The 22,794-nt window shown below is 60.0% G+C and overlaps 1 protein-coding gene across 15 annotated transcripts in view; it reads right to left on the bottom strand.

Moving 5' to 3' along the window:
• Positions 1 to 3,159: 3,159 nt before the first annotated feature.
• DTNB (dystrobrevin beta) overlaps positions 3,160 to 22,794 on the bottom strand; it is a 119,699-nt gene continuing 100,064 nt past the window's right edge. For 3 of the 15 annotated variants that reach the window (XR_015802784.1, XM_088162627.1, XM_088162631.1), the window contains 5 exons: positions 17,510 to 17,663; positions 13,838 to 13,927; positions 10,915 to 10,968; positions 7,863 to 7,896; positions 3,160 to 5,413 (listed from right to left, as the gene is read on the bottom strand). Coding sequence is in view for 7 of the 15 variants with exons in the window: in XM_088162627.1 (XP_088018753.1) it covers positions 7,892 to 7,896; positions 10,915 to 10,968; positions 13,838 to 13,927; positions 17,510 to 17,663 (303 nt within the window). In the remaining 8 variants the exon portion in view is untranslated. Of the gene's footprint in view, positions 5,414 to 7,862; positions 7,897 to 10,914; positions 10,969 to 13,837; positions 13,928 to 17,509; positions 17,664 to 22,794 lie in introns of those variants that run through there. The other 12 variants (XM_088162633.1, XM_088162630.1, XM_088162629.1 and 9 more) reach the window with 8 other exon arrangements.

Below are 22,794 nucleotides of genomic sequence, written 5' to 3'. Positions count from 1 at the left end.
GCTCGGCTGGGCTGGGCTGGGCAGAGGAGGAGGAGGATGGCCATGGAGCCCTCCATCTCCCACACCAGGTCGAGGGGTCCCCATGCTCCTGCACAGCCGTCCTGCTCCATGGGGGCTGGCAGCTTCCATCCTCTCCATCCCCAAAGAATCCTGCGAGGCTGAGGAGCCCCATGGCCGGGGCTGTGCCCAGAGAAATCTCCGTGGCCCCTGAGCAGATCAGCCTCAGGGTTTGGCTTTTTCAGCCCTGTCACCGTGTCCCAGGGCAGGAGGTGTCCCCTGAAATCGATGCACCCCAGGCAGGGCTGGGGGTCCCTGGGGTCTCCCCACACTGGGAGCCCCCAGCAGCTCAGCCTCGTCACCGAGGAGCAGCGGCCCCGCGACACGGTGACACGGTGACAGCTGCCAGAGCCCAGGCGGGTCCCTCGGGGCGGGGATCGGATTAATTAATCTCGCCTGGAGGGCGGGCACCAAATTAAGCCGGTGCTGGTGACACGGGCCAGTCCCTCAGGCCGGGGAGCTCCGGGGACAGGCGGTGTCACATGCTGGGCCGTGTCACAGTGTGCCAGGGTGGCATTGCTGTGCAGGGGTGGGGTGACCCTCCCCGGCCACCTCTGCCAGGCCCTGGGGACACGGGGCATGGGGACATGGCATGCTGCCAGCGCTGCTGAGAGGTGACACGGGGCAATGAGGGTGGCAGCGGTGGTGGCCAAGGGATGGTGACCGCGAGGGATGCAGCTGTGATGGCACCACGGCCTGAGGGACCTCACAGGGACATAGGTGTGATGGCACCATGATGTGAGGGACCCCAAGGGACCCAGGCATGGCGCCACCATGGCTCAAGTGACCCAAGGGACACAGGCGTGATGGTCCCGTGGCCAGAGGGATCCCGACAGACACAGATGTGGTGGCACGGTGGCCGAGGGACCTCCTGGCGCTGCCACTGCTGGGCAAGGTCGCCGTGCCGTGTCCCGGTGCCATTCCCGGCGTGTGGCTCCCGCTGCCTCAGCCCGGGGAGGGTGAGCAGCTGCGGCGTGTCCCCGCTGTCCCCGCTGTCCCCGCTGTCCCCGCTCCCCCCGCTCCCGCCTGACCTCGTTTCCAGCTCCGAGGGCTCCTCGTTATGCAACCGCCGCCGAATTCCTGCACGAGCACAAATGGCAGCGCCAGCATCGCTCGGCCACGGGGACCGCGGTGACCCCGAGTCCCCCGAGCCCTCCGAGCCCCCCGGGCCCCCCGAGCCCCCGGGACCCCCAGGACCCCCGGGACCCCCACCCACCGTGCCTGCGGAGGAGGCTGCAGGAAGGGCCATGCCCCTGGTGCCACCTCCCCAGGTGCCACTGGCGCTTGTGGCACCCCTGGCACGCAGCAGGCGCGGGGCTGTGGCGGTGCTGGTGGCACTGGGAACACTGGCGGTGTCCCTGGGGACACAGCGTGTGTCACATGGAGCTGTGTGTGCGGGCCCAGGGCCCCGGGGTGTGGGGGGCACAGCTTGGGGCTCCCGGCACCTGCGGCCACATCCGTGGCTTCCTGCCCGATGTCGTGTGTGCCACTGCTGGCCCCGCTCGGTGGGGCAGGAGGAGGAGGAGGGCTGGGATGAAGGGCAGGGGGGTCAGTAATAATAACGGGATTGAGCCGGGACAGAAGCAGCCCCGGGATCCCCGAGCCCTCGGCCGTGTGCGAGGGGACACCTGGTGTCCCCAGCCGTGTCCCCAGGCCGGGGCTGGCCGCGGGTGTTGGAGCCGCACGGACACGGGGCCAGCTGGGGCTTCTCCCCAGACCAGCGGGGGTCCTGGGGTACAGGGGGTCCCTGTGGACGCCTTGGGGTGCACAGAGATCCTGGGGTCTCCTCGAGGTGTTTGGGGTCCCTGTGGTTTGGGGTGCATGAGCTTCTTGGGCTCTCTATGGGGCACTTTGGGGTTTTTAGGGACTCTGCGGAGTTCCTGCGGTCTCCTTGGGGTGCACTGAGATCCTGGGGTCTCCATGGGGTTCCTGGGGTCTTCGTGGGGCTGAGCCCACGCATTCTGAGCGGGAACTGCCCCTCCCCCGGCAGCTGGGAATAATCGGGATTAATTACGGCTCTAATGAGGTGTGAAAGGGTTACGGCCTGTGGGATGAGCAGCGGGGCAGGGATAGGGACGTGTTGGACCCGTGGGAGGGGACAGGAGGGTGGGGGACCCTCACCGGGGGAGGGGGCCCCGGGCTGGGGTTGTGGCCACCCAGGCCCCACCAGCCACCCCAGACGGAGCCTGGCAGGGGTCGCGGGTTGGACGGGCTGCGCGGGGCAGGGACCCGGGTGGGCACAGATGGGAAGGGCAGGGACCCGGGTGGGCACAGATGGGACAGGGTAGGGACCCGGGTGGGCACAGATGGGACAGGGTAGGCGGCACCCAGCGCGGTGCTGGAGGGGTGGGCACGGCTGGGCAGGGCCGTGGCAGGGTGCCGGTGTCCCAGGGGTGCCGGTGTCCCCGTGTCCCACGGGCACTTGGTGTCCCTGCAATTCCCGGCTTTCCACGCTTCCACTCTCCTCATGCCGGGTGGAGGAGCACGAAGCTGCTCCGGGGAGGGTCTGGATCTTTCCCACCAGGATTTCTAACCCAAAACACAAATGAGCGCCGGGAAGGGCGCAGTGCGGTGCCAGACTGGGGCTGGGGAGCGGAGAGGACGCGCCTGTGCCCGGCACCCCGCGGATTCCCAGGGATGAGGTTTCTGCCGGGATGGTGGGAACGGGGTGGGAGGGTCGGGGTGTCCGGCATCCCGCGGGGAGCCGGTGCCGCTTCTGACCCGCCTGCAGCCGGGACCGGGACCGGTGAGGCCCCGCCAGCAGCGGCTCCGTGTCCGGGGCAGCAGCGCTGCCACCGAGCCCAGGGAGTCCCCGGCAGGGACCGGCGGTTCTGCCGTGGTTGTCGCAGCCTTGATGCCCCCGAGCCCGCTGTCCCCCGCCAGATGTGCGGGCTGTGCGGTGCAGCTGTGCCGGGGCCGAACACTGGCGGCTCTGTGCGCTCCGCTGACCGCGGCCATGACCAATGCGGGGATCTCCGGCTCTGCCGCGGCCCCAGGGCGCAGCGCCCGCAGCTGCTCCCGCCTCCCAGCAGCCGCTTCCCAGGAAAACCCTTTTTTCATGAAATCCCTGCCTTTTCCACATGGCGAAGGGACAAGACACCCTGCAGAGAGGAGATGGATTTATTAAATATTTGGCGGATGACAGAACATGTCTCCCTGCTCACAGGCTGCTGCTGGAAACGTTCCCCGAGCTTACGGCATCGGCTGCAGCACCGCCTCGCCAGCCGCTCCCGGGGACAGTCCCGCAATGGGGACAATCCTGCCCTGCTCTGGGGGACAGTCCCGCAATGGGGACAATCCTGTCCCGCTCCGGGGAACATTCCTGCTCCCGTGGACAATCCCGTCCCGTTCCCAGGGCCGATCCCGCTCGCTGCCGCACTCCTGCAGGAACAGGGAATGGCAGCAGAGCTTGGTGTGGCCCCCGCGGCCACCCCTGTCCTTGTGCGTGTCACCCGCAGAGCAGTCGCTGTGGGTGGCTCCCAGCCCATTCCTCGCCCCGTGGCAATCGGGATGTGCCACTCCTGGCATCAACCCCGGGCCTGGCCGGGCATCCCCGGGGCTGCCCATGGGGAAATGCCTTTAGGTGCGTTTTCCTTCGGGTTGGTTTTGCCCCAGGGAATTGCAAATGGCAATCCCGATCCGGAGGGTGCAGCTGCCGTGAGCCCCATGGCTTTGCCCCAGTCTGTGTTCAGCCCAGGAAGCAATTAAAAAGGGGTTAATTACCTCCCTAAGTGACACCCTTGGGTGACACATCACCACAGCCTTCCCTGGGCACCCCAATCTCCTCGGTGTCCGGGGGTGCTGGGGAGGCCCCGCACCATCCTTCCCATCCTTCCCCTCACCCCCAAGTGACGGATCCCAGCTTTTCTGCACAGAGCCCAGGTGCCCCAGCCCTGCTGTGCCACCGTCCCTGCCCTGGCAGCGCCACCAGCTCTGACCCCAGCAGGGCTCGGGTGGGCGCCCCCAGCCTCTTGCCTCAGCTCTGCCTGGGGGGGAAAGACCCCGACCCCTGTGCAGCTGTGACACCCCCAGCTCCTGGTGGCCACCACCACCCCCACTGGGCCATCAGGAAATCGTCCCCATTTTCCGTGGTTGGAGCCACGACACAGCCGAAGATGCTGCACGCCTGAATGCAGCAAATTCAGCTGAAAAGCCACATCAGGTTGTCCTTATCTCTGTCCTGGTCCTCATCTCCCCTCCCCATCCTTGTCCCCCTCCCCATCCCTCTCTCCATCCCTCTCCTTGTCTCCATTCCCATCCCCATCTCTCTCCCCATCCCTGTCCTCGCTGCCATCCCCATTTCCCTCCCTGTCCCCATCCCTGTCCCCCCTCTCCCAGCTGAAGCTGCTGCCTCTCTCCAGGTTCTCATGGCTCCCCTCCCCTCCTCTCCTCGTTCCCCACATTTCCATGAGCCGAGCCTGTGGCCACCAGGGTGTTTATTGTGGCCACCAGGGTGTTTATTGTCCCTGTCCCGGGGCCGGGTGGGCGTGGGGAGGGGGCAGAGCTGGGGGTGCTCGCAGGGTTTCTGCTCCCTTCATCCATCACCCTCCACAAACATGTACAGATCATGTACAGATCACGTACAGATCATGTACAGATCATTTATAGACCATCAGGGCCCTTCCACTCAAACCGCTTTGCCAGGCAGCACGGGAGGAACGCGCTGGAGCCACCCCTGGCTGGGACTGTGGCTCTGGGGTGGGGATGGAGCCCAGCGCGGGTCAGGGGGAGCTGCCATCCCCTGCCCCTGATCCCCCCAGTTCCCACCAACACTGAGCCAGCTCCTCCCTCAGTTCAATTCCCTGCTTGGGATGGGAACGTTCCCAGGGCTGGGAACACCGGAGCTTGGTGGCCCTGTCACCTGCAGCCCAGCGGGGGGGACGGGAGCTCCCAGCTGACTCCAGGTGGGATTTTAAAGCTGAATCCCCTTGGTGCCGTGCAGGGGGGACCCTGGGAGGGCCTGCACCCCCTTGTTCCATGCACAGGGAGGACAGAAGCCAGGAGCAGTGACCGGCGTGGGGTGTGACAGTGGCACTGTTGGGAGGAGACTGGAATGGAGCAGCACGGAGCGGGAGCAGCCACCAGCAGTGTCCTGTCAGCTTTGTTTCGATGCTTTTTGAGCCTCCCGTGGCTCGCTGAGCCGGGTGGGACAGGTCTGGTCACGGCAGGGAACACACCGAGGGGACATGCAATGGCCTGGGGGCACCGCGGTGTCCAGGGGAGCTCTCAGGTGCAGCAGGAGGTGGAGATCGGTCACAGTTCACGATGGTGAGGGATGGGCTGGAACTGCCTCTTCCGAAGGGGGGAGACGTCCCTCGATGGCAAGCACAACCTCCGAGCCTGCAGCACCAGGAACCTGTCAGGACCCACAGAAATCCTGCAGAGATCCCACAGAAATCCTGCCTGGCCCCAGAACCACCAGTGCTGGGAGCTGGGCAGGGGCTGGAGCCCCAGGAGAGGCTGAGGGAGCTGGGAAAGGGGCTCAGCCTGGAGAAAAGGAGGCTCAGGGGGGACCTTGTGGCTCTGCACAACTCCCTGACAGCAGGGGACAGCCAGGGGGGGAACAGGGACAGGACAAGGGCAAATGGCCTCAGGCTGGGCCAGGAGGGCTCAGCTTGGATATTGGGAACAATTCCTGCCTGGAAAGGTTGTTCAGCTCTGGCACAGCTGCCCAGGGAGCTTTGCAGTGCCCATCCCTGGAGGGATTTAAAGCCCTGGGGATGTGGCACTTGGGGACATGTGGCAGTTGGGCTCCATGGGCTCATGGAGCTTTTCCAGCCTTGGTGACTCCATGACTCTGTGAGCCCCTGGGGCCACCCCTGGCCAGCTCAGGCCAGACCCGAGTGTCCTGGTGACCCCAAAACTCCTCCCCTCGGTCCCCAGGGAGCCCCTGAGGCCAGGGCAGGTCCCCAGAGTGACTCTGCCAGGCAAGGTGAACTCGGGGCTGGGGTTTTGCCCCCCAACAGGATTTTTCCCCCCAGCAGGATGTGCTGACTGAAAGCCCCAATGGTGCAGCCCAGCTCTCCCATCACTGTGGGCAGCTGGAGCTGAAGGGTGGCCAGAGCCACTGGCCTGGCTTGGCTGGACACCACAAGGCTCAGGGGCACCCCCCACTCCTGGCACCACTCATGGGACTGGGAGGAACTTGAGGATTCCCAGAATCTCTGAGGCTGCAAAATCCTCCGAGGTCACCAAGTCCCAGCCCAGAGCTCTGAGTGCCACCTCCAGGTGACACCTCCAGGGACTCCAACCCTCCCTGGGCAGCCCCTGCCAAGGCCTGAGCACCCTTCCCATGAGGAAATTCTCCCTGCTGGAAGAGCCACCGCAGTGTAAAGGATTATTTCTGCTTTTCTTCTGTCGTTTCCCATTCTTTCTGTAGGATCAAGAAGCCTGACTGCTCCCTCTCTCTCATTTCCTCAGTGGTCTCTAATTGAATGGGGCTGGTGTTTGATCCCCACTGGGCTCCAGGAGGGAAACTGGGGCTGCTCCTGTGCAGTGAGGGGTGGCAGGGGGACACACATCCCTCTCCCCAGAGCCATGGGGGTTTCAGGGATGAGAGGAAAAGCCACACTCCGTGGCACCACCCTGCTGGCTCCCTCTCTAATGCTGCAATTTCACTCCTTCTTGAGTTACCAGATTGTTTCCCAGATGAGGCAGGACTTGAATTTCTAATGTCAAAACTGTCAGAAAGGCTCCTGAGCCCCTCTGGGGTTCTCCCCTTGCGCTGCTGGGAGGTGGGAAAGGCAAATCTCCTTTTTTCTCCTTTGCCAGTGGCCTGCCAGTGGTGGGAGCTGGGGCTGGGTTTATCCCACAGAATCGTGGTTTGGATTCTCCTGGCCCATGCCTTGGGCTGGGGCTCAGTTACAGGTGAGCCTTTCTCCTGCCAGGTCCCTGCAATCCCCAGGCTGCAGTGAGAGGGGAGAGCTCCCACAGGAAGGTCCCTCCTGTCCCCATCCCCTGGAGGCCCGGGCTGGGTGCCTCCATGGGAGGTTTTCCTGCCACGGCAGTGGGGAGTGATGGCCATGATGGCAAACTTCCAGGGCGTGTGGAAACCCGAGCAGCTCCTCCTCCTCCTCCTCGCAGCTCTTCAGGTGGGGGATCAGGATCTCCCTGGAGACTCCCCAGGCTCCAGCTCTGCCCCTCCTGCTCTCAGCCCCTCCTGTTTGTCTGCCCATCTGTTGTGCCTCGTTATCACCTTAGAGCCCTGCCTTTTTGGGGGGCAGACATTGTATTTTTGGTTTGTCTGGGCAGTGTCCATCACCACGGGCTCCTGTTTCCTGGCTGAGGCCTCTCTTACAGAAGTGACAATAAAATGGGAGATAAGGCTGGGAGAGCTGAAGGTGTTTTCTGGTGTTCTCCCACTCTGGGGAGAGCTCAGAGCCCCTGGCAGGGCCTGAAGGGGCTCCAGGAGAGCTGGAGAGGGACTGGGGACAAGGATGGAGGGACAGGAGACAGGGAATGGCTCCCAGTGCCCCAGGGCAGGGCTGGATGGGATCTTGGGCAGGAATTGTTCCCTGGCAGGGTGGGCAGGGCTGGCACAGGGTGCCCAGAGCAGCTGTGGCTGCCCCTGGATCCCTGGCAGTGCCCAAGGCCAGGCTGGACATTCCTGGCACACTGGGAGGTGTCCCTGCCATGGCAGGGGTGGGATGGGAGGGGATTTGGGGCCCCTTCCCACCCAAACCATTCCATAATTCTGTGGAAAACATCCTTTTGAGGGATGGGTAGGTGGGACCTTCCTGGTGCAGAACCAGGACAAGAGCAGGAGCCCCAGGAGCTGCTGGAGATGGAGATCTGCCCGTCCTTACCTGAGCTGCTGTCCAGCCTGAGGCCCCTCCTAACCTGCAAACAGGGAAGAAGAGCACGTTAGCCAGGGCAGCATCTTATTTCCCACAAAGCAAAGGATCTGCCCCCATCTCTTACTGCTCCCCCAGGGTGCACCCCTGCACATGCACAGCAGGGAGGAAAGTGCTCCCTGCATCCCCAAGGCCCAGGAATCCCGGCTTGGCTGGGCTGGGGTTGCCCAGAGCAGGCTCTCAGGGCAGGGCCAGCCCCACAGGCTGCTCAGGAGCTTCCCTGTGAGCCCTGAGGGTCTCCAGGGGACATCCCACAGGCCCTCGGGTCAACCTGTGCTTGACCAGCCTTGGGGCAGAAAAGTCTTTTTGATGTGCAAGGAGAATTTCCTTTATTCTGGTGTCCCTTGTGTTGTCCCTGAGGACCCTGCCTCAGTTTCCCCGAGTCCCTCAATTGCTCACATTACTTTGATCCCCTCAGCCTTCCCAAGTGTCACCCCTGTCACAGCCACGGCCCCTCCCTGTCCCTGGGAGCTCGGCTGGTGCCAGGCAGAGGGGCAGGACAGTGCCCTCCCTGTGCCAGCCCAGGCACCCCTGACCCTCACACGGTGCTGTCCCCTGTGCCAGCTGGCCCTGCCAGGCCGGGTGGGGGTGGCCCCCAGCCTGTCCTGTGCTCCCAGGGCTTGTCCCTGTCCTTGCTGAGCTGCTCGAGGTTCTCACGGGGCATTTCTCCAGCCTGGTGAGGTGCCAGGGGCACAGCCACCACTCCCAGTCACCCCAAACCTGCCAGGACCATCCTCGGGGTTAGGATGAGGACAGGCAGCTGCATTCCATGGAATGCCAGAGTGGGTTGGGTGGGAAGGGACCCAAATCCCCCCCAGTGCCACCCCTGCCATGGCAGGGACACCTCCCAGTGTGCCAGGAATGTCCAGCCTGGCCTTGGGCACTGCCAGGGATCCAGGGGCAGCCACAGCTGCTCTGGGCACCCTGTGCTGGAATCCCAGTTCAAACTGGGTATTTTTGTCCAGGAAATGGATCAGAAAACTCTGCATTTCCACCAGTTTGAGCAGAACCCAGGTCTTCAGTCCCTCTTCCAGTGGTTTCAAGGTTATAAAACCCAAATGGTCAGCGCAGGAAGGGACAAGGACGTGGTGAGTCTCAGGTGACACCGCCCTGGGTTCATGTCCCAGGCTCAGCAAGAGGAACGTGGTGCCTGGGGGGAAGCAGCAGGATTTCCCTGGCACACAGGGATTGCAGGATTTCCCTGGCACACAGGGATTGCATCCCAGGCACACTCCCTGCAGGTACCCTGGGTGAGCCCCTCACACCTGGAGTATCCATGCACTCCCTGCAGGTCCCCCGGGTTTGGTGTCACCCATCCCTGATGTCCCCATGCCCTTCCACAGGCAGCTCCCCCAGCTCTCACTGCAGGGCTGCACTTCCATATTGATCATTCCTCGATTTCCCTGCCAGACGTTTACCTCACCCTCTCTGGGACTGTAAGAAACCTCTTTTTCCCTGGCAGGGATCATATTTACATTCCACACGGAGGCTCTTGGACCCAGCTCTGCTCTTGGACACGTCTGGGCCGTCCCCTCCCAGCTCCGTGCTGCTGTGCTGAGTAACGGGCAGGGTTTGTGCTCCATCCCTGCTCCCGTACATCATATCCAGAGTCCCCCTTCCCCTGCTTCCCATGAGAGCCACAACGCATATTTGGAAAAAGCCACGTGGGTCATCTGGTAAGCATCTCAAATATTCCAGTGATGAGGAATGTTCTGGGGCAAAGAGGGTCCTGTGACTTGGAGCTGAGGCAATTCTCTGAAAACTCCTGTTCCAGCCAAAACCGAAGCTCCCGTGCTCCTCCCCACACCTTCAAACGCTGCTGGGCAAAGCAAACACCTGCGTGCTCTGCAGGAGTCAGGGGATGGGGAAAGTCAGGAAAACGAGCTCTTCTTTCTGGGAGAAACACTGCAGCAGCTGAGCCAGCAGGAAATGTGTGTGTGTAACAAAAGCAGGCTCCAAAGTCCTGGTTTGTTGATGCTGGAATTGGGTTTGGCTCCAGCGAGACAAATGCCGGGGCTGATTCACACCCGGCCAAGGCTGCTCCTCGTGTTGGGCTTTGAAACATCCAAAGCAGGAGCCAGGAGAGCCCCGAGTGAGGTCCTGTCCCTGGCAGGGGCTGGGAGGAGCAGATCCTGGCATTCCCTCCTGACACTGCCCTGCTCCCGTGCCTGGAAATCCTGAGGCCACCAGGAGCGCTGGGATAACTCCAGGGGGATGTGCCAGGGGATGGGCAGCACAGAGGGGAGGAAAGGGACCTCTTGTGACACTGATGGCACTGCCCGTGTGGGATCCCATGGGCACGGGGACACTTGTCCAGCCAAAGCTGAGCAGGTGGCAGTCCCTCAGCTCAGGGACTTCCCTGGTCACTGCCTCACTCTGGGCTCTGTCTGCTCCTCCCCTCCCAGCTGGATTTCTCTCAGCACCTGGAGCAGCTCCTCCTCCTCTCACACATTTCCGTGTGACCTTTGCTGGAACAAAAACATCCCTGGAAGCCGAGCACAGGGCAGGGCTGTGACATCAGCCCGTGGCAGGTGTTGGGGACAGTGACTGGGGCTGGCAGGTGACGTGTGCCAGGGCACAGCCACAGCACCAGCCAGGGGGCTGCTGCACCAGAGTGATCCACCTGATCCAGAACCATCTGCAGCCAGAGCCACCTGATCCAGAGTGATCCACCTGCACCCAGAGCCACCTGATCCAGTCCCATCCACCTGTACCAGAGCCACCTGATCCAGAGCCATCTACCTGCACCAGAGCCACCTGTACCCAGAGTGATCCACCTGTTCCAGTCCCATCCACCTGTTCCAGTCCCATCCACCTGTTCCAGTCCCATCCACTTGTACCCAGAGCCATCCACCTGTTCCAGAACCACCTGATCCAGTCCCATCCACCTGATCCAGTCCCATGCACCCAGAGGCCCTGGTGGGGCTCCAAGGGGAGCCAGGGAAGCCAGAGAGGAGTGAGTCAGAAAACGCTGCAGAGCTCTCACACAGGTTTGTCCCCTCACCTCGGTCCTTCCCATTCTGCAGCTTCTCTGTTTCTTCTTCGTCTTCTTCCTCTGCTTCAGAGAAAAACAAAAAGAGAAAAAGCAGACATGAGACAGGTGGGTGAGAGAAGAGAGGCAATCATGGAATTGTTTGGGTTGGAAAATCCCTCAGAGACCATCGGGTCCAGTTGTTCCCCCAAGGCCACCACTGCCCCATGTCCCCCAGTGCCACCTCCACACACCCCCTCCAGGGGTGGGGATTCCATCACCTCCCTGGGCAGCCCCTTCCATGAAGAAATTCCTCTGGATTTCACCTGTTCTCCGGTGAGAGCCGTGGGTTTGCTCTGTTTAACCTGGGATAAGCCAGGTGAGTTTATGGCAGGGTATTTGCACAGCAGGGTGGGAGCAGAAGGTCACATTCTCCTGCAGGTGGTGGCTCTTATCTCACCCCAACGCTCCCCTGAGCCCTGTGCAAACAGCTGATGGTCACCCTGAGGGGGTGTCACTCCTGCCCTGCCTCCTGCACCAGGCGTGGCAGCAAAGGCAGGCACAAACCCCCCAGGGAAAGGCACAGCTGCAGAGCCAGAGGTGTTTGGGGTGGGCCTGGTCAGAGGGGACCTCACAGAATGTCCCGTGTGTGGCTTTGAGAGCAGGACAGCGACACGTGGGGGTCACACAGCTCCAGTGGGTCCGTGCAGTGAGAGCTGAGGGGATCAGGGACAAACCCAGGCAGCTTTGGGAGAACCAGAGCTGGGACCTGGAGCTCAGCACTGCCTCGGCTCCCTGCAGAGCAGCACCCTCCTCAATCCCATCCTCCTGAGCTCAGATGGAGCAAAAATGGGAGCAGGGTTCCCCCAGCAGCACTGGGACATAGAGCATGGTGTGGAGGTGGCACCTGGGACAGGGGCAGTGGTGGCCCTGGCAGTGCTGGGGGAAGGGTTGGACTCAGTGGTCGTGGAGATCTTTTCCAACCTCAGTGATTTTGTGATTCTCTGATTCTGTGACTCCACGACTCCATCATGGAATTATGGAATACCCTGGGTTGGAAGGACCCACCAGGATCACCCTGGCCCTGCACAGACCCCCAACAATCCCCCCTGAGCACCCCTGGGGCAGGGAAGGGACCCTCAGGGACCCTCACTCCAGTGGACACCCCAGCAATCCCCCCTGTCCATCCCTGGCAGGGTTATCCAAACTCCCCCGGAGCTCTGGGGCTGTGCCCATTCCCTGGGCAGTGCCCAGCACCCTCTGGGTGGGGGAAGAGCCTTTCCCTGATCCCAGCCAACCCTCCCTGACCTCAGAGCAGGAGAGGGTGGAAGGGGCCGTGGAGCACCCCGGGAGGATGGGGTGGTGCTGCTCCCTGTTTCCCTTCCCAGGGAATCCTCTCTGCAGGCCGGGGCAGGGGCAGGGCAGGGGCAGAACCAGACTCCCACCCTCCAGGGGGGTCCCAGCCCCTCCCCACACCCCTCCCGTGGCTGCAGGAGGTGTCTGTTCCCACAGCTTGGGACACGATGTGTGAAAAGCTGCTGGCTCCCATCAGCTGAGAATAACTCATGCTTTTCCTAATTTACACAAATGACACCATTGCAGGCATTTCCAGGGGAGCTTTCCTTGGTGTCTGCATCTCCTGGAGCAGGAGCCTGTCAGCAGCTCCATTTTCATTCCAGTCTCTCTCCTGGTGATGCACACAGCTTTGCACATCCCTGAGCTCCACCAGGGAACCTGCTCCTGGCCGGGAGCTGTGCCAGGGGATTTGGGGATGGAGATCAGGGACAGGTTGGGACAGTGCCCTCAGGCACAGGCTGGGATTGTTGGGCTGTCCTGGGCAGGGATGGGAGCGGGACTCCATGATCCCTGTGGGTCTGACTCGGGTTATTCCACAATTCCATGATTCTACAACACTTGCCCCGCTCTGGAAAGCAAAAATGAACGAGTGCAGACTCTGGGCAGAGGTTTGTTCTCCGTGTTTGAGCCTCAGGGGCAGAGCTGAGGTGATTTATGGGGGAGCTGGCAGCCCTGCCATGGCCCTGTGTCATCCACCGACAACTTTATTAACTCCCAGCTCCTCTGCTGCCAGGACAGGGGCTGGGAGTGGGGGATTTACTGCTGGGCTGTAAAACACCCACCCTGTTCATCCCTGGGAGGCTCCCCTAGGGCAGAGCCTCGTGGGACAGGCATTTATGGGGAATTTTGGGCCCAGCAGGGAACAGGGAGCAGGAACAGGCCCAGGACACTTCCCTTCCTCCTCAGCTGCAAGGGCAGCCCAGGAACAGAATCACAGGATCCTTCACCTTGCAAAAGGGCAAAGAGTCACCCTGGGACTGGTGCCCTCTTTGTCACCAGCCCAGAGCACTGACTTCAGTCTGTCCTTGGACACCCCCGGGATGGGAATTCCACCCTGGAGAGCCCTTCCAATGCCTGACAGCCCTTTCCATGGGGAAATCCCTCCTGGAAGCACTGAACGCCCCCAGCCCTGGTGCTGACAAGGGCCATGGACACTCCCTGGGTGAGGCAGGACCTGCTGCAGCCCCAGTGGGGTGTTCAGCTCCTCTGGCACGGGGAAGAGGCACAGAGGGAGTAATTAATTATCTGTTTTCCACATCACTGTTAACAACAAGGGATGAAATTGGCCTCCTGTACAGTTCTTGATATGTGATTGCATCATCTGATGGAGAGCCAGGGCACAGGCCCTCACCTGCTGCCCAGGACGAAGCAGGAATTTGGGGACTCACAAAAACCTGCTCTGGTTTGTGACTGTGCCATTAAGATCATCCCCCAGCATTGCCCAGGCCAGAGATGGTTATAATAGAAATGATTCCTCATTGGCAACGTGGACACATAACCTCACATTACACTTGAGTTCTAACAAAAAATAAATCTCAGGACAAATCCTCAACCTGTGGCTGCCAGTTCTCCTCCTCCCCTGCCCTGCCCCGGCTCTCACCCGAGTGCAGCTCCTTCACCAGCGAGGTCACGGTGTTGGTGATAGAATCCGCTGCCACCAGCAGGTCATTGCGGAGGTTCCTCCTCGTACCTGGGCGGGGCAGACACAGCGATCAGCAACGGGGTCACTGCCACTGCCACTGCCCAGCACGTCCCGCTGTCCCCACGGCCCCTGCGACACGGCAGGGCCAGGGCACTGACAGTCACCTGTGTGACACGGCAGGGCCAGGGCACTGACAGTCACCTGTGTGACACGGCAGTGCCAGTGCCAGTCACCTGTGTGACATGGCAGCACCAGGACAGTGACAGTGCCAGTCATCTGTGTGACAGGGCAGTGCCAGTCACCTGTGTGATATGGCACCACCAGGACAGTGACAGTGCCAGTGCCAGTCACCTGTGTGACATGGCAGCACCAGGACAGTGCCAGCCCCCCCTGCCCGCTCCCCCCGTGGGCAGAGCCCCCCCCTCTCCGCCTTGCTGGGGTTGGATGGGATCAGGGCTGCTGGAATTCTCACCCTGCTGCAGGGCTGGAGGAAGGAATCCCTCCTCTTCCTCAGGGTGCCCTGTGCTGTCCCTGGGGACACCGACCTGCCTGGACACTGGGCAGCACCACCAGTGAGCACCAGGGCCCCATCCCAGAAGAGCCAGGGGACACAGCTGGCACAGCTGGCACAGCTGGCACAGGGATCATCCCCCAGGGCTGTCCTGTGTGCAGGACAATGCTTGTGGCCTCCTGAGGACCATGATGCTCATGGATCATGGATGTGACCCATCCCTGCAAGGGCTCAAGGCCAGGCTGGACAGGGCTTGGAGCAACCTGGGGCAGTGTCCCCACTGTGAAACAGCTGGATAATGTCACCAAGCCCACCCAGACATCTCCTGCCTGGGACACTCAATTATTTTATTAAGTGAAAAAATCGACATTTTATTCTGTTTCCTGTGTTCTCCACTGGCCTCAGCTTTGCCTGATTTTGTGTGATTAATATGAAATAGCACTAATTGTGCAGATTGCCTTTCCGGAAGGATCATTCCAGGAAAATCATTACAGAGTCTGGTCACCACGGTTTTTTCTTGCTGGAGTTTTTCTGGTCATTAAATTAGCCCCACTGTGGGGAACACGAGAGGAACATTCCCCCTTGTTGGCAGTGGTGGATCTGAGGATTCCTGAGGGACTCTTCTCTTTTCTCTTCTCTTCTCTTCTCTTCTCTTCTCTTCTCTTCTCTTCTCTTCTCTTCTCTTCTCTTCTCTTCTCTTCTCTTCTTCTTTCTCTTCTCATCAACAGCAGAATTGATTTTCTGATCAGATGGTGCCTCTGTGCCCGAGTGTTTCACCCAGAAAGCGTCAGGGTGTTTTATTCTAAACCTGTCATACTCGGTCATCATCCAAGTGCCAATCTTGGAAATCCCCTACTGAGTGGAAGATCAAGAGATCACCTAAGGAGGAAACTTTGCTAATCTCAAGGCTGTAAGACCAAGATCTCTGGGATTCAGTTCTTCAAGGCTTTCCTGCTCCACAATTTCCCCACTCCTGGGGCAGCTCGTGGAGGACTCATGCCCTGGAGGCAAAACGAGCCCTTGGTGTCCCTGCCCTCCCTGGGCTCCCCACAGCAGGGTGGGACCATCACATTTTGAAGTTGGCATGAACAGTTGAGATGTTTTTGTTGAAGTAGGATCAGTGCCCTGAGGGGTGTCCATGGCTTTGTTCTGGTCCCCTCCAGCCAGCCCTGAGCGGTTTTCTGCAACACCTGGCTCCTTGTAACAGGTATCCGAGATGCTGTCAGGTGTTAAAAACCTGGGAAAACACAAGTTTTCACTGTGGGCTGTCCCAGCAGGTCCTGAGGAAGGAGAGGCTCAAGGAGCCCTTGACTGACTCCACCAGCCCGAGCAGGAGCTCGAGAAGACGCTGCAGTGACTGAGGCAGGGATCTGCCTTGCCATGGCTGCTGCATCTCCCCAGGAAAAGGCAGATGGACACGGAGCAAACCTGGATGCCAGGAAAGGCTGGGAAATGAAGAAAGGTCCAGCACCTTCATGTCCTGCCACAACCACGTGCTCCAAGCACAGGGACACCATTCCCTGTCTTGGTGCTCCTCACGGGCAAAGGGAACGGGGAGCAACGAAATGGATCCTGTGGCTCCGCCCAGGGCCTGGCTGGGCTCGGGGTGCTGCTGTCCCACTCCTGAGCAAAGAAAGGGATCCTGCAGGGGGGAAGGAGAGGCAGCTGCCAGGGAAATCAGCGCAGAGCTCTGGGCTGCACCCCCGAACTCGCTGTGGAGATGAAGAGGAGGCGAGTGGACCACCCACGGGAACAGATGGAGAGCTCGCCTCTGGAATTTGGCACCGTGCCTCGCTGGAAATGCCTGCTCTGCTCTGCTCTGCTCTCCTGGCAGCCATGAGGAGCCTGCTCCTACCCATGGCATGGGCCGAGCACACCCCCTTCTCCCAGAGGAGCTGCAGGCATCATCCCACAGCATTCCCAGTGCCAAGGGCTCCTGGTCCTGCTGCAGCACCAAACACCAGCTCAGTGTTCACTGGCACTCCTGCTCCTCTGCTGCCATTTCCCAGCCTCTTCCCTCACCTCCTTCTGGCAGGGCAAGGGCAAAGATCATTCCAGAAGGATACATCCACTGAGCGCTGATAAATACCCAAAACCTGCTTGGTTTGGTTCTCAGGGGTTTCTTTCCATCTTTGGTTTGTCTGGAGAAGGAACCTGTCCATGTGACAAAGGGATTTGATGTTTCTACTCTATGCCAGCTTTTAAAGAACAAACCTCCCCTGCAGCAGCTGGGGGCTCTTGTTCACTGCCCGGGATCTCCAGGAGCACCACGAGGTCCACAGGGATAATCACAGAAATACTGAACTTGGAAAAGGCCTCCAAGACCATCCAGTCCAACCTTTGTGGAGTGCTGTCCATCCCTGGGCCCACACACAGGTCAGTCCTCAGCTGTGCCTTGGGGACAGGAGGGTTTTCTGTCCTTCCTGTCACTGGCAGAGAAGAACATCAAGGTGGATGTGCAGCTTGGAAGGTGCCCAGAAAGAACCTCCATGTCTGCCAGAGACTGCCAAGACCAGGCCCTGCTGCTCTTTTGCTCCCAGCTCCACATTCCAGGATTCTCCTGGAGCACTAAATGTGAAAAGCTCTGGACCAAGATGCAGAAAAGAGCGTTGAAACCCCTCGTGGTTTTTCTTGCAGTTCAACCACCACGTTTGTAAACAAGACAGATTTGGAAGGTTTTATTCTTAAATTATTTGTGGGCGTAACTTCCCTTCAGGGAAGATCATCTTCACACAAATTAACTTCAATAAGTTCAAAAGATTCAAAATGTGCCCCCAAATTTGGCCCAGGGTAGAGGAGAGGGGTTTGTAGTGATTGCTTTGATATGGTGAGTTATGTGTGTGTTGTACTGGGATCAGGGAATGGGTTGGGTGGGAAGGACCCTAAAAAACATCGAGCTCCAAAACCATCAGGGACACCTCCCATTGTCCCAATGTCCAGCCTGGCCTTGGGCACTGCCAGGGATCCAGGGGCAGCCACAGCTGCTCTGGGCACCCTGTGCCAGCCCTGCCCACCCTGCCAGGGAACAATTCCTGCCCAAGATCCCATCCAGCCCCGCCAGGGGACAACTGCTGCCATTGCCCCGTGTCCATGCCGTGGTGCCCGGGCCCGGTGCTCACCTGCCGTGAAGGCCTCGTGCCCGTCTGCCCCGAGCCCGGCCGGGCCGTCGTGGGCGCCGTGTGTGGGAGTGGAGCCGGCAGAGGCCGAGCGTGAGGGCACGGCCGGGGGGCGGCCATGGGTGGGCGAGGGCTGGGCCGAGCCCGCGGCCTGAGCCTGCAGGGAACACGGGACACTGCCAGAGGGCCCGAGAGACGGACACACGGACACACGGACACACAGACACACAGACACACAGACACGGCCTGCAGGGAACACGGGACACTGCCAGAGGGCCCGAGAGACGGACACACGGACACACGGACACACAGACACACAGACACACAGACACACAGACACGGCCTGCAGGGAACACGGGACACTGCCAGAGGGCCCGAGAGACGGACACACGGACACACGGACACACAGACACACAGACACGGCCTGCAGGGAACACGGGACACTGCCAGAGGGCCCGAGAGACGGACACACGGACACACAGACAGACACACAGACACACAGACACACAGACACACGGACACACAGACAGACAGACACACAGACACGGCCTGCAGGGAACACGGGACACTGCCAGAGGGCCGCGACAGACGGACACACAGACACACAGACACACAGACACACAGACACACAGACACACAGACACACAGACACACAGACAGACACACAGACAGACACACAGACACAGGGACAGACAGACAGACAGACACAGGGACAGACAGACACACGGACAGGGTCTCCTCCCCCAGAGCACTCCATGCCCAGCAGGGAGGTGATGCACGAGCTGGCACCACGGGCACAGCACAACTGCAGTAATTTACTTTTACATTTTTATCTAGTTTTATCTATTTTTATCTATTTGTGTCTATTTGGAAATTTTTAATAAAATCACATGCTTTGTATGTTTCATGCAAACATTTATATATTTGTATATTACACATGTATATATTAATACATGAATATATTAATATATACTATATATTTTATATAATATGTATATATTTATATATTACACATACATTTATATGCTATATTTATATTCATAGATTTATATTAAATACTTATATATTTTTTAATATATGTATATTTATATATAAATTTATATCTAACATATATTTATATATGTTCATATATGTATATATTACATATGTAGATATCTAATGTATTACATACATATATAGATATTTTATCTGAAATATATAAAAACACATAAATATAGCTATTTTATGTATTTTAGTATTTTTTAATTTTTACACTTGTATATTTTAGATATATTCAAATAATTCGACTTATTGCAGAAAGCAGATGCCCACGGCTTCGACTCCACTGCATCCCACAGCAAATCCCAGACAAATCCTGCAGGGCCCAGGGCAAACCTGGCCAGTGGCCACTTGCCCAGGGAGCCTCTGGGCTCATCCTGGGGCTGGGCAGGGCAAGGACAGGGGGCACAGGGTGGGACGGGCATGGGGTCATTGCATCTGTGCTCCCAAAAAATGCCTCGGTTTGTACCCAGTGTGTGGTGCCCTGGCTGGGCTTAGGGACCTCTGCAAGAGAATCCCGGGATGGTCTGGGGGGAAGGGACCCCAAATCCCCCCCAGTGCCACCCCTGCCATGGCAGGGACACCTCCCAGTGTGCCAGGAATGTCCAGCCTGGCCTTGGGCACTGCCAGGGATCCAGGGGCAGCCACAGCTGCTCTGGGCACCCTGTGCCAGCCCTGCCCACCCTGCCAGGGAACAATTCCTGCCCACGATCCCATCCAGCCCTGCCCTGGGGCACTGGGAGCCATTCCCTGTGTCCTGTCCCTCCAGGCCTTGTCCCCAGTCCCTCTCCAGGCCGTGCCAGGGGCTCTGAGCTCTCCCTGGATCCTTCTCCTCTCCAGGTGAGCACCCCCAGCTCTGCCAGCCTGGCTCTGCTGTCCCCAGCTCTGCTGTCCCTGTCCCTGCATTCACATTCCAGACACGTTTAAAGCCCTTCCAGCTCCTCAGAAATTCGCGACCGGGGTCCTGGAGCTGCCCAGCCCCGGAGCCACTCCCGGCTTTGTCCCTTTGGTTTGGGGCCTTTTCCTGAACTGGTTCAGGGCTGGCTCCCGGTGATGAGCGGCTGTTACCGGGGCAACACGGCCTGGGATGCTGCGGTGACACTGCCAAGAGCTGGTCATGGTGACACTGCCGGGAGCTGGGCATGGTGACACTGCCGGGACCTGGGCATGGTGACACTGCCGGGAGCTGGGCATGGTGACACTGCCAGACCTGGGCATGGTGACATGGCCAGCACCCAGCACAGACATGCCACTGTGTGATGGTGACACATCCCAGCCAGCCCCTCTCACAGTGGTGACACCAAGAGCACCCCACAAAATGGTGACACTGCCAGCACCCTGTACAGTGGTGACACTGCCAGCACGCCAGACACGGTGGCACTGCCAGCACCCCACACAGTGGTGGCTCCACCTGCACCCTGTGCAGTGGTGACACTGCCAACACCCCACAGTGGCACTGCCAGCACCCCACACAAGGTGACACTGCCATCACCTTACACACGGTGACACCACCAGCACCCTGTGCAATGGTGGCACTGCCAGCACCTAACGTTACACACAGTGACACTGCCAGCACCCTGTGCAATGGTGGCACTGCCAGCACCCTGTGCAATGGTGGCACTGCCAGCACCCCACACAAGGTGACACTGCCATCACCTCGCACACGGTGACACCACCAGCACCTTGTGCAATGGTGACACTGCCAGCACCCCACACAAGGTGACACTGCCATCACCTCGCACACGGTGACACCACCAGCACCCTGTGCAATGGTGACACTGCCAGCGTCCCACAGTGGCACTGCCAGCACCCCACACAAGGTGACACTGCCATCACCTCGCACACGGTGACACCACCAGCACCCTGTGCAATGGTGGCACTGCCAGCACCCCACACAAGGTGACACTGCCAGGGTCCCCGTGCCGCTCCCACAGCAGGACCAGGACCAGGACACTGCTGGGGGTGGCCACAGCTCCAGCTCGTCCCTGTCTCCCGCAGCCCCAAACGCTGATGTTTGTGTTCACGTGAAAACCCAGCCGTGTGGAAAATCCTCATTTGGAAACTGCATTAATTGGGGACTGAGAGCCCGAGTCACGTGTCCCTGTGCCACCGCCTCGGAGGGGACAGCGCTGCTCGAGGGGAGCAGCTGAAGGAAATGTCACCAAACGGGCACGTGCCACACCAGCAGCTCCCCTCCCTTCCCTTCCTGCACCCAAACCAAACCAACCCTTGAACACCCACCCGAAAACGCACAGAGAGAGGCGGGAGAGTCTGAATTCGCATCCGTTTGTGGCAAAAGGTGCCCACGCCTGGATGCTCCCAGAGCAGCCCGTGGGACAGGTGACAGCTGCCACTGTCCCCATCCGTGTCCCACGTTTGGAGGAACCAGCTCTGTTCCTCTGCTCCTCTGTTCCTCTGTTCCTCCTCCTCCTCCTCCCACACTGAGCCCCAGCAGCCACCCAGGGGAGGGAGAGCAGCTCAAGAAGATGGAAAAGTGAGAAGAAACCCAGCCCGAGCTCCTGCATCAGAGATGGGCCAGAACCAGAGCTGTCCTTCCCCAGGAGGGAGCCAGAGGGGAGGGTGGCAATGTTTTCTGGTTTCAATATTTTCTGGTTTGAATAAATATTTTCTGGTTTGAAGCTCGTCCCCCAGGTCCCACCTTGCGTCCGGGGACCTCAGCACGTGCTGCTGTTACCCCTGGAGACCACGGGTGGTGGCAGGAGTGAGGAGAGGAAATGTCACAGAGCTTTTGTTGTTTAGAATCTCAGAATCACTGAGGCTGGAAAAGAGCTCCAAGATCACCAGGTCCCATCCCCACCTTGTCCCCCAGCCCAGAGCTCTGAGTGCCACGTGCAGGTGACACCTCCAGGGATGGCACTGCAGAGCTCCCTGGGCACGCTGCAGGGAGAGGTGAGGGCTCAGAGGCTGCAGTCAGGTCTCAGTGCTGACTCTGTGCCCCAAAACACATCTGCCCAAACTGCCAGGGGACAAATTTCACTGCGTGTGACAAGCTCAGCCCAGCCCCACGTGTCCCCCACTTTGCAGATCATTGAATCCCAGACTGGTTTGGGGGGAAGGGACCTCAAATCCCCCCCAGTGCCACCCCTGCCATGGCAGGGACACCTCCCAGTGTGCCAGGAATGTCCAGCCTGGCCTTGGGCACTGCCAGGGATCCAGGGGGCAGCCACAGCTGCTCTGGGCACCCTGTGCCAGCCCTGCCCCACCCCTGCCAGGGAACAATTCCTGCCCAAGATCCCATCCAGCCCTGTCCCTTGTCCCCCCTGTCCATCACTCCAGGTGTGCTCACTCCTTGGAGCAGGGGACACCGCGAGCCCTGGGCACGCCCGGGCTGGCCAGCGCCCACTCCTGTCACATCCAGGCAAGAGGAAATGGTTTTGTGGCCCAGCCTTGCTCTTTGAGACACGCTGCCTGCACTGATATTCTTCGAGAAAGTGCCCCAGCAGTTGCGTTTTTCATTTTGCTGGTTTTGAGCTGGCCGGGCTGATTTGCATTGCACGCCAGCGGAGGCAGCGCGGCTGGGAACGTCCCTGAGCCGTGACACGGTTCCTGGAAAACACTGAGAGAGCAGTGAGGTCACGGCCACGGCACATCCTGGGGGGGGATGGGGACATGGGGACAGGGCTGGGGACAGGGCGGGCTGGCCCCCCCTGCTGCTGCAGCCCCCGGGGTGACGAGCGCCCAGCTCGAAGGGGGATCCGAAAGTTGTGGGTTCAGTGGAGCCTTGAGCGACACCTTCCTTGAAACACCTGCTGGCCCCAGCTGGAGCCACCCCCCAGCCCCCGGGGCCAGGACCCCCCCCAGCTCCTTGCAGCCCCTCACTCCTGACCCCACAGAGCGGTGACAAAGCAGCTCCTGCCACCACCCGACCCCTCCCAAGCCACGGCAGCACTGAGCTCCCCGGGCACTAGTGCCAGCATCTTCCCCAAGGCAGGCTGGAACTGTGCAGCCATGGAGCCACTGAGGCTGGAAAAGCCTCTCAGACCATCGAGTCCAAACATCCCCAGCACTGCCCAGGCCACCCCCTGTCCCCTGTCCCCAAGTGCCACATCCCCAGGGCTTGAAATCCCTCCAGGGATGGGGAATCCAGCCCTGCCCCGGGCAGCTGTGCCAGGGCTGGACATTCCTTCCCAGGCAGGAATTGTTCCCAGTATCAGCCTGAGGCCATTTGCCCTTGTCCTGTCCCTGTCCCCTGGCAGCACAGCCCGACCCCAAACACCATGGGCTGGGTA

The sequence above is a fragment of the Sturnus vulgaris genome, chromosome 3 (assembly GCF_052056855.1).
Source record: "Sturnus vulgaris isolate bStuVul1 chromosome 3, bStuVul1.hap1, whole genome shotgun sequence".
In the NCBI taxonomy this organism is placed as follows: Eukaryota; Metazoa; Chordata; class Aves; order Passeriformes; family Sturnidae; genus Sturnus; species Sturnus vulgaris.
Note: the sequence above shows the minus strand (reverse complement) of the source record. Positions and strands in the feature narration are given on the sequence as shown.